This window comes from Apaloderma vittatum, unplaced genomic scaffold, assembly GCF_000703405.1.
Source record: "Apaloderma vittatum isolate BGI_N311 unplaced genomic scaffold, ASM70340v1 scaffold6094, whole genome shotgun sequence".
NCBI lineage: Eukaryota > Metazoa > Chordata > Aves > Trogoniformes > Trogonidae > Apaloderma > Apaloderma vittatum.
Genome location: NW_009710850.1, coordinates 10,576 through 21,828, shown reverse-complemented (window position 1 = coordinate 21,828; position 11,253 = coordinate 10,576). Strand labels below are relative to the sequence as shown.

Genomic DNA, 11,253 nt, shown 5'->3' with positions numbered 1-11,253 from the left:
AGCTTTCAGAAGGCAGAGGGAGGAGAACAGAGAGGCAGCACAAGCTCTCTAGGAGCCAGGTTTCATCACCCTTGGCTGAGCAAATCCCTTCCCCTCTCTGCCCTTCACCTTGCCTCCACTGCCCTTGTGTCTCCGGTCCCTAAGCTTTGGGACAGGGTCCTCTCTGTGTGTTTGCACAGCACTTAGAATAACGGTAGCCTCGTCTCTGTTGAGACCTTTGGTTGCTGCTGCAGTGCAAATATTCCATTCTGTCTTTCGATACATTCACAGAAACTACAGCGCTTTATCAAGCCCTGGCAGAGGCGTGTCTCAGGAGAGGTTTTCCTGTGTTCAGCAGCTTGCAGCATCAGGACTTTGGTTTGAGTTAGCTACACCAAATCTTTAAAAGATCTTTCATTATACTGAGTGTCATTCATTTCTCCTCTACCAACACTTGAAATCCATTAAATGAGTCTGAATCAACATCTGTCTTCAGTTAACATTGTTTAAAACCAAATCAAGCTGATTTTTCTTATTTTTGTTTGCATCTATATTTCCAAAGAGGGCTGATGTTTTATGTTGCTTTTGCCTTCTTTCTATAGAGTGTTAATTTCTTGTGATCTGTGAAGAAAACAACTTAGCAGAAGTATTTGTATAGATGAGGAGCATTGCTTTGCTGGTTCTTTAGAATCTGTCATGTGGAATAATATTTTTTTATTATAACATTAGGCAGGATTTAGTATACTAGGACATATGATGCATGTGTTTGCGTTTTCTTTGGGATACAGTGAGGCATTGACTGTAGCTGGTGCAGAAAAACAATGCTCAAATATATTTTACTGATTGGACAATTCTTAAGTGTAACTATCACCTGTAAACCCAGGATTTTTTGAAGTGAATTGTTTTTCTTAATGTTATCAACTGACATCTTCAAAATAGAGCCTTCAAGGGAAGTTGCCTGTATGGAGCGCACAGCGACTGAGTTGTCTTGGAGTATATGGTTTCCTTTGTAATGGATGCTCACACATCCCAGAGCATTCACCTGCTAATTCCATGTTCTTTGCTGCTACCTCTGCACACACGGGGACTATTGGGTCAAGCAGCTCTTTCTGGATGTGCACGCTCAAGGGTAAGGGGAGTCAATCTTATGATATCACAATGTGAAGCTGCTCTGCAGAATATTAGTTTCATAGCCACAAGCTAGAGCATCATAATATTGCTTGTTTAGAGGAACCGTCTTAAGACAAAATCTTGCTTTGTGTCTAGTGCAAATATGGGCTGAACTTCCATACTCACTCATGGGCACCTCCTTCTGGAAATGTGGCAGATCCTGAAAAAAAAAAAAAATTCTAGGGAAATAATTTTTTTTTTAAAAAATCACAAGTTTTACTCTAAAGGTCGTTTAGTTAAATCTGCAGCTCCTGTCCACTGCACTGACAGTTGCTAGTAAAAATACCTGGCAAATGCTAGTAATCCTGAATACGAGCCTGTGTGAGATCAATACCTACTGGGATACTTTGGGCACTGTTTCTTTAAGTCTTCTAAATTGCTAGGCATGGTAGATTGTCTGAAAATAAAGCCACAAAGCACTTGATATTCCCACCTGGGAATACTACCTTTAGGTTTCAGTTCATCTTCTTCAAAGGATCTGAAAAGTAATAACCTGTGATGGAAAATGGAAATATGAAAATACAACCAATTTTTTAAGAGAAAGCATTTGAAAATTATTCAGCCCAGTATTGCACTTGATATTGAATATCCGAGGCACATTTAATTTTGTTTACCCCATTTAGTAAACTGGAAGATGGAGTGATGCAGGTGAGTCCTGTCCTTGCAGTCTAGGGTAGTTTTATACACGTTTCTAACCCCAAAGGTCTGCAGAGGGGACAGCCCTGCTCACACAGATGTGAATGTGTGCCTTTCGCCATCAAAATACCCGAAACCCTGCAGAATCCTGCAGATCCTTGATACGAAGTTCTAACCCCAAAGGTCTGCAGAGGGGACAGCTCTGCTCACACAGATGCGAATGTGTGCCTTTAGCCATCAAAATACCCCAAACCCTGCAGAATCCTGCAGATCTTTGATACAAAAGACAATGCCACAAAAATTACCTGCTGCGACAGGCAGAACGTGAAGAAGAGCAGCTCATCTTTTGTCGTGTTCCAGTGGCTGGTCTAGCAAACAGGAGAGGTATGAGAGGAAGTCTGCACTGGAGAGCAGAAGAAATGTTTCTGATGTTTTAAGTGTGTCGATCTACGCTGGGTACTTAAGAGTTGGAGAGGATAACAATGCCACAAAAATTACCTGCTGCGACAGGAAGAATGTGAAGAAGAGCAGCTGGTCTTTTGTCGTGTTCCTGTGGCTGATCTAGCAAACGTGAAAGTCTGCACTGGAGAGCAGAAGAAATGTTTATCTGGTGTTTTAAGTGTATCGATCTATGCTGGGTACTTAAGAGTTGGAGAGGATGTTTGAAAAGGGGGGCAGGGTATTCCAGTTTTCTGAGATGTGTTGTCAGGATCATAGATTTATTTTTTCCATGGTGGCTATAGCCTGATGCTCTGACTATGCACCCCACAGCCTGCTTCTGTGTAAAACATGCTACTCCTAGGAAAATACATTCATTGGGAGAATACCAGGATGTCGAGATGGCAGAAGAAATTATTTCTTCTTGTCTGATAGTCTGAAGGGCAAAGCAAGTTTATATGACTCTCAAGGGTCTGTACAGAAGAAGGTAACAGAGTCTGCAAGGATCTTTTATTTATTCAGGATTGTTTGTTATATTTTAGTTTGCCTCCCACTGTCTCCTGACAAATGTGGTATCACTGGTTGAAAAATCTTCCAGGAAACAATATATTTGGTATAGTGGTTTGATGACTAATCAGCATTCTGCCTTGGTTTGCCACAGCCAGTCTAAAGAAGTGATTTATTTGAGTGTTTGAAGATGAAATGCAAATCTTCAGTAATTGCATTCGAACAATTGTGTTGTATAAACTTATGAAACTGCTCCATTGTACTGTCAGATAAAATTAACCATCCCATAGATTTATCAGCAGAACACTAATTGCTTTATCACATCTAATGTTTGAGAACAGGTGGAGAGGGGCATTTGCAAAGCCCTAGCAGGAGATTAGAAAAAAGATGCATGTCTGACCCAGCACCGATTGTGATTTAACCATTAAAGGCACTGATAGCAAAGTCAGGACAGAATTATCTATTATGAACATAACCTATTACCTCTTATAAAAGTGCTTAGCTACCACAAAGATTAAGACTGTAAAGGTAGTCAGAAAACAAATTTCAAATGCTTGGATAAATATTTATAATTTTGCTATCTGTGGTTTATGAGCTTATGTTCTATTTTGATTTCTGCAGTCAGGAGCAAAGTTGAGTATGATATTTGTGGAGAAAACAGATGTGTTTCACAGAGCTACCTGTTCAGCGGCAGTACTGATTTTCCTACAGAACCCTCCCACGCCCCCAATTCACATGTCTTTTTAAAAAAAATAAAAAAGCATATTAAAAGAATTATGAGTCTGCTATCTCTCTGGAAGGTGAACAGCTGCAAGAGGGAGGAATTGCAGTACAGAAGCTTGGTGTTTGAGTTCTGTCCTCGCTGCCAATTGTGCATGTTCTATAGAAGCAGGTTAATGGAACCTAAAAATCTCATTTAAATGTAATTCAATTGCAGTACAAACTGACTGAATCTTTTTCTGCTTTGAACCTTAACTTTTTACAATAGGTCTAAAATCAGGAAAGACATGCTGAAGGTTAAGCATGAAAGAGCTTTTGTGACTCAAGTTAAAAATCTGCCTAAATGTTTAATTTAAGGTGCAAATAAAATCAGGTGTTCTTTCTACAGCCGATGTCTCCCCCAGAGCAAGGAGGTAAATTGCTAAAGCAAAAAAAAATTCAATTGCTATTGCATAAATGAATGTCTAGAGGTAGCACAGTATTTGCAGACATGACGGTTTATGTGAAAGCTGAATATTTGTGAGAAGGATGTGGATTTGCTTTGCCGTCTTCACTTACCTGATTGTTTGCATTCCTGTATAGATAACACCACCGCCGTGGAGAACATATGTACACCATGGATCTTGTAGGGACACACTTCCCATTCAACCCCCAAAGAACTGTGGCTATGTAAAGTTTGTAAGATCATGGTTCTTTTATTAAAAAAAACCCGCAAAGCAAAACCAGAAAGCTCTTTGCTTAGGCAATTTGCTAAATGCCTTTAAAATACTAAATCATAACCATGTAATTTATATGGTTACATACAAATTGCCATTCAAATTATGAAATGCCCTCAATTTTTTGCAGATGAGTATTCTTAGCTTACCTTAGCTTCTAATATCACCCTAGAAAGTCCAAGACTTCTCTGCAATAGAAGGATCCTGCTGTCAGATCTGGAAACGATGGTATCCTACTGTGTTAACGAGAAAATACTTTAATTATGTGTTCTTCTTTATCAGTTGCATTTTCAGGCCTTGGCTTTACTACCTTCTACTTAGCTGGAAAGTTGCACTGCTTCACGGAAACTGGCCGGGGGAAGAGCTGGCGGCTTTGTGCAGCAATTCTCCCACTCTACTGTGCCATGATGATCGCCCTGTCACGTATGTGCGATTACAAACATCACTGGCAAGGTGAGCCTTGGAGATACCTTTTTTCTTTGTGTTTTTTAATTTTTATTTTAATTAAATCATATGAATTAAAGCGTGATAGCTTGCTATAGATTTTCCTTGCTCCTGGATTCGTACTGAGGGTTTCCATGTCTGAAAATGCTGGAGGGGCCCTTTACCGTTCTATATTTTTATATACACAATGTGCATCATCGTATTTATGTATAAATTGACATCAGTAGATTTTTTACATCATTTTTCACAAATGTACGTCAGTATTTGGATAGATCCAGCTGTAAGTGGGCATCTGCTCCACCATTAACCTCTGTGGGCTGCCAGGGGACAGCCTGCCTCAGCAGGGGCTGCAGGGGAATTTCCACTCTGGCACCTGGAACACCTCCTCCTTGGCCTTCGCTGACCATGGTGTCTGTAGAGTTGTTTCTCTCCCATCTTCTCACTCCTTTCTCTGGCTGCCGTTGTGCAGGGCTTTTTTCCCCTTCTTAAAGATGTTATCCTAGAGGTGCTACTGCTGTCCCTAATGGGCTCAATCTTGACAAGCAGCAGCTCGGTCTCAGAGCCAGCTGGCATTGGCTCTATTGGACGTGGGATAAGCTTCTAAGGAGCTTCTCAGAGAAGCTGCCCTGTAGCCCCTCTGCTACCAAAGCCTTGCCATGCAAACCCAGTACAAAGACAGAACATTCTGTTGATTCCTCTTCGTATCATAGAATCATAGACTGGCCTAGGCTGGAAGGGACCTTAGAGATCATTTAATCCAACCTCCCTGTCATGGGCAGGGACGCCTCTCAACTAGATCAGGCAACATGTAGTTTCAATCCAACATATCTCTGTTCCCACTGAGCACTTTCTCATCTCATACAGCAGTCAGTGTGCCAGACTCGTCTATGCTTTTTCTTCCTCTGTTGTCTGTGTTCATGCAGCATCCTGTTCTCCCACAGCTACTTAGACTTGACACCTTCTTTAAAGGAGTCTCCTGGTTTCTTGCTGTCTTGTTAGCAGGGCTCATTACTCTTCTTTGCTCACTGACACTCAGAATCGGAGGGAGCCTCCAGCACAAAGCAGCTGACCGACCGTGAGGCGCGTGCCTCGCCAGGCTGGCAGGCGGCACAGACGGCCGTTACCAATCCCATGCTCAATGTGTGACACTTGGCTGCTTTGAACTCTCTGCTAAAGAGAGAGCCAAGGGTGCTAATGGGACCGTGCAGCTTTACTCTCGAGTTTCAAATGCGTGTTTACAGTCTGTGCTGTCTCTCGCCGAGAGGAAGAATTATTTACGTACTAAAACATGTCCTATGAGGCAGATTATTATGGTGTATTTAATATATGATGGAAGAAAACTACACCCAGGGGATTGTGACTGTGTCCATTACAGCTGCTCATATTTTTCTCTTTGAAGTTTAAGGAGATGGAGCTGAAAACTCAGCTCTACCCAAGCTAAGAACAGTGCTGGCAGATATTATCCTGCAGGTGACATATTCTTTTACCTGAAAGAACTGCATTCTCAAGGGAGAGACTACTGCACTCTGCAATACACGGCACAGAAGCTCAGGCCTCGTCTTTTATGCTCAGCAGAGTCAACTAATTGTGTTAAATTACTTATGGTGGCTTTGTGATAAAGTCTTAACTATGCTGTGGGGAATGAACAAGGACCATCAATATAATGTCCAAGACTTAGAATGCTGTAGGTGAAAGATAGAGTGGAGTATCCTTATATTAAAAAGCCATTGAGTGGGCTTAGAACATTAGTATTATGAATACTTCATGAGCTCCCTTCATTTTGGGTGGAGAATGTAATATTTAAGATCTTAGTGTTGGTATTGATGAATATTAGGATATTTCATTATGAATCCTGAATGTATTGATGGCTTTTTTTTTTAGATCTCTGTATAGGTTTATAACACTGAAATGTTAGTTCACTTATGAAATACCAGGAAATTTTATATGAAGAAAAGTAAAGATAGATACTGAGACTGGAAGAATATTATTTTTCCTTTATGAGCAAAGGAAAAAAAGAAAAAAGGGAAGTTGTGGCTACCACGAGCTCGAAACAAAAACAGAGAATTGTCTTTGAAAACAAGTCAAAATCCCTGCCTATGTTTGCTCAGTACTCCCAGTCAAGGTCAGTAAGCTAGATACCTTGCCATAAATCATGTAGTCAATTTGTGTTCCTGTGTTGCCCAAACTGAGGCCCAGAGTTGCATAATTTGCATATAAGTATTTTGAAAGAAATTATCTAGGCAAGTTTTCAACAAGTCTTGAAATGCTAGGGAACTTATAAAGGGCTGGCAGAAATCTGATGTTTTTCCACAGTTAAAAATAGTAGTTGTAGGCTTGACCTCAATATTAAGCAAAATAAAAAATCAGCTAGAACAGTATTCAGTTAACCACGGTTAAAGGAGGGAATTCTGAGAATTGCACCTAATACAGGTTTATAGAAAATTAGTCTTGTCAAAAAAAATTAAATTTTTTACAAGTTGACTTCAATGCTGTAATAGTATACTATAGTGAAGATTCTTGCCCTTGGTACCTTTTGCACCATGACAGTTCGATAGGGACAGTCTGAACACTTCCAAATCAGTCAGCTTCCAGTAAGGGTGGGATAAGCTTCTGACTTCTTGCAAATACTGTGTACACACAATTACCTTTTAAAGTCTTAAACTTGAGTCTCTATTATGTTTGTAATAGGTTTATTATGTCGTTCTGCATGTAGAAAGAGAACATAGGATTAGAAGAGATCTCCTAGGTCATTCAGTCTAGTCTTCTTCCTCAACAGGCAAATGTGACTTGTAATCACATTTCTTAAATTTATCCATCTCAATATTAAGTTTCTCAGAAATTGCCCTAGCTACTCTTGTTAAAAGGCTCTTCAGAATCTCGCTCTTTTGATGATTACAAGCCATTAATTACCTGCAGAAAATTGAACGACATGTTTTTTATTCTAATATATTATAGACTGACAAACTAGGGCATTTAATCTGTATTTAAGTATTTCAGACAAAACCAGTTTGCATTGATTTACCTTTCTTTGTCATTAAACTCAGTGATTCACCATTTTCAGCCCACTGGGGTTTCTTTGTAACTGAAAGAAAAGTATGTAAACAGGCATACACAGCTTATATGGTGCTTAGTAATTCTTGTTAAAATAAAACATGGTGACAAGTCATGTTCTAGCCAATGTCTTTTGCCTCACTTCCATTACTGCGTTCAGATCTGAGGCCCTCGAAGTCTGTGTGTATTTTCGGTGAAATTTTGTTCTGTTTGCTTGAAAATGAAACACAAGAACAGGCAAGTGTGTTAGTAAGTCAAGGAGAGCCTGACAACAGAACAAATCCTCTTACGCTTCGTGCGCTATTGCAGTTCCCATGGAAAACTTAAAATGGCCTGTTTGAGAGCTGCAGATATCTCATACAATGGCCTAGTTTTATTGTATTTTATTTACTGGTAGGAGGATGACAGAGTATCAAAGAGAGGTATTCAAAAGGTGTTAAATCAGTTAACAGGTCTTTGACCTTTCAGGCGCTTTTTAGGAGGAATTCACGCAACTTGAAATAGTTCTTGACAGCTCTTTTTCCCAGGGGCCTTTCAGGAGCTGCAGGTGAAATGAATTGTTCTAGCTACAGTGGCCCATTTCCTGAAGGAAGATAGTTGTCCCTTACCTGCTCCCTGTCTGCATTGGAGCATGCCTTTCAGAGGGCAAAACAGTCAAGAGTAGATCTGGTACTTTAGCTGCCGTCTTTCCTGGGGCAGAGACAAGGAGAAGACTGTAGTCAGAGCTCTGGATGCTGTAAACAACAAAGTTCAGCTGTATTGCTCATAAATAGAAAACCTGGTGGCGGTCATTTATAAATCCTGGCAAAGTGGAAGAAGATACATGGGTTGCCTACCCAGAAACGTTGGTCTATGGTGAGCTGGAACATCATGAATGTTCAGTGCCCCATGGAGGACATTCTTGTTTGTCTTCTGAAACATAGCCAACTGTGTACATTTTGAGTACTCAAAATGTTGGAGTTGCCCTGGCAAAATACCGATTTTGTGACCTGCGTGATTGTGGTATTCGGCTCCAAACTCTTTAGGAAAATTCAAAGTTCACATTTTCTGGGTTAAATACTTCCAGGTCAACCAAATGTCTTTTATTTACAGTTGTCACTACTGGCTGACCTTTCCATGGTAACATGCTTCTGCTTTTGTTGCTTTCCTTATCTAGATGCTTTCGTCGGAGGGATCATTGGCCTCATTTTTGCTTATATTTGCTACAGACAACACTACCCTCCTTTGGGTAACACAGCTTGTCATAAATCTTATGTCAGCCTGCTAGATCAGAACTCTATGAAGAAAGAAGAGAGACCTACAGCAGACAATGCTACTGGCCTGCCTCTAGAGGGAATAACTGAAGGTCCTGTATGACTTTAAGAAATGTGGAGAACGAACTTCTAGCCTCCTCACATTTCCTCCAAACTGGTCTCTTAACATGGTGTTTCTTACTGGACATGGTTTTTTGTCTTATGTTTCTTTCCTTTTTATAAACATAAATTGGATTTTATTTTTAATGCCATAATATTAGCATATTTTAAAAGTTCAGTTTTCATTTCATATTGACTTGCTGAATTATCTGTTTTCAGTCTACTGCAAACAAATAGACTACTTAAGGAAAGGGGAAAGAACATTAATAAAATCAATCCTATGTGGAGAATGGTTAGGAGAAATTTTAAGAAAATGTGATTGAGCATAGAGTAGATCTGCTTCCAGATCTACTCTATCCTCAACTGAGTATCTCCGGGAAAGTTGTGGTCGTCTTCAGCACTCATTGATTTGGGTGGGTGGTGAGTACACACAGCACTTTCCATCAGATGTTCAGCATCTTTTGTGGCCAGCCATTTCTTTATATAATTTGATAAGTTAGGGCATCATCCTTATGTTTATCTTGTTGCCTTCTAACATTTAAAAAAATCTCCACATGCTGGTAGAACTTTGTATTAATCGTCAAGTTTTGTCAAGGTCATTCTGAGCTACTAGTGATCAAGCAGCCTAAAGGTATGAAGGGTTAAGTGTTTGTAAGAATGAAGCCTTGTCTATTAGTAGTTCCACAGGATGATTCTGACATTCAAGAATTTCCACACTGTTAAAATTATCAGCTTACAATAACATATATGTTCATAGGATGGATTAGAAACTTGGTATGACATCATTAGCCATTTTTTGAGAGCTCCTGCAGTATTTACCATCAAAAGGAAAGAAGACAACACTTGTGACATTCAATAAGCTGAAGTCTTTAAAGCAGATTTTTAAAATACGCCAAAACTGTGAGGATAAAGAATCACAATGTCTTCTGTGACTCTCGGTGTGCCATGTTCATTCTTGTGTAGTGACTCACTGCAGCGTTGGTGATCTAAAGAAATGCAAAGATTTTCATCTGTGACTTTGGGCGCACGACCATGAATACCTGTGGTGGTCTCCAGCACTGTGACGTATCCAGAGGAGTACTGGAGACAGTTTTCCACTAGACCCATTCCACATTTTCAGCTCATCATGTTCTTGAGCATGGTGTTTGCGAAGGTTGTCTTGGTACCTGGATTCAAACTCACCTGACTCAAAACACTGTTGGTGTGGAGAAGATTTTTAGGTGTGTGACTTTAGTTAATTTATTAATGGTAGGATCGTTTTGTTATGTACGCACTATGCAGTATACATCACATTCCTGTGAAATGATGTACTTTTGGACGGCAGAATGTCAGATTCTAGGTTTTTTTTTTTCCTTAGATATCCTCTGAAAATGCAGGCAAATGTTCCAGACCACATCTTCGCAGACGAACATTTCTTAGCTGGAGCTGCTGGTTAAAGTGATCAAGGTAGCATTGATCAATGGCCATTATTATGGTGCTATAGACTGGAAGAGACTGCTGTCATAATTCTAATTTACGTGTTCCTGTTGGAATATGTATTGGCCTTGTAGGCATATTGTGATTCAAGCAGCTCAATGTATTTATGTAAGACTTGTCATTTACTTTTCTGAAAGGTAAGCTTTGTAGATTTTTTTTTTTGAGAAGAGCTACTTCCTGATTGGCAACACTTGAATTTTTATAGAAAGCAAGTAAATTAGAAACCCTTTAAAAATAAATGTTAAAAGTGTATACAAGACGATGCAACCTTACTATGTATAAACTTATCTGATAAATAGGGAATGACCTTAAGGAGCAGAATGTAATAGGCATGAACCTAAGAGGGTTTTGTAGAAATTAGGCCTGATCTACTCGAAAAACTGATACCAGTTTGAGGTAGGATTTTCTACCGACAGTTACAGTATTCTGAGCTCTAGAATAGAGACAGTTACACAAACATGACTGTGGTTTGCTGGTATATATATATATTCTAGTTCTCTAAACTAGCATATGCAAAGCAAAATCATTCTGGCATTACATTTGCACCGGATTTGGCAGAACACTCCTCTAGCATAATTGAGGTCTTATACTGGAAATCCACACAGTTTAGTGGAGGTTTAATCTTATAAAGTTTTTAAACCATCCTACAGGATTCTGTACCAGGGAAATAATTTTCTATTACTTCATATGGGAGGACTGACGAAAGCCCTAGAGTTAAGGGTATCATGTCTTTACATTATATAGGGCTTTGCCATTAGCTTTTT

At 39.7% G+C, this 11,253-nt stretch overlaps 1 protein-coding gene across 1 annotated transcript; it reads left to right on the top strand.

Annotated features, from left to right (window-relative positions):
• The first annotated feature begins 3,841 nt into the window (after positions 1-3,841).
• On the top strand, positions 3,842-9,017 carry LOC104272422 (phosphatidate phosphatase PPAPDC1A-like). The gene is made up of 3 exons (XM_009867407.1): positions 3,842-3,863; positions 4,449-4,619; positions 8,818-9,017. Exons 1-3 carry the CDS (start codon positions 3,842-3,844, stop codon positions 9,015-9,017), a joined length of 393 nt encoding a protein of 130 aa, XP_009865709.1.
• Positions 9,018-11,253: the final 2,236 nt, after the last annotated feature.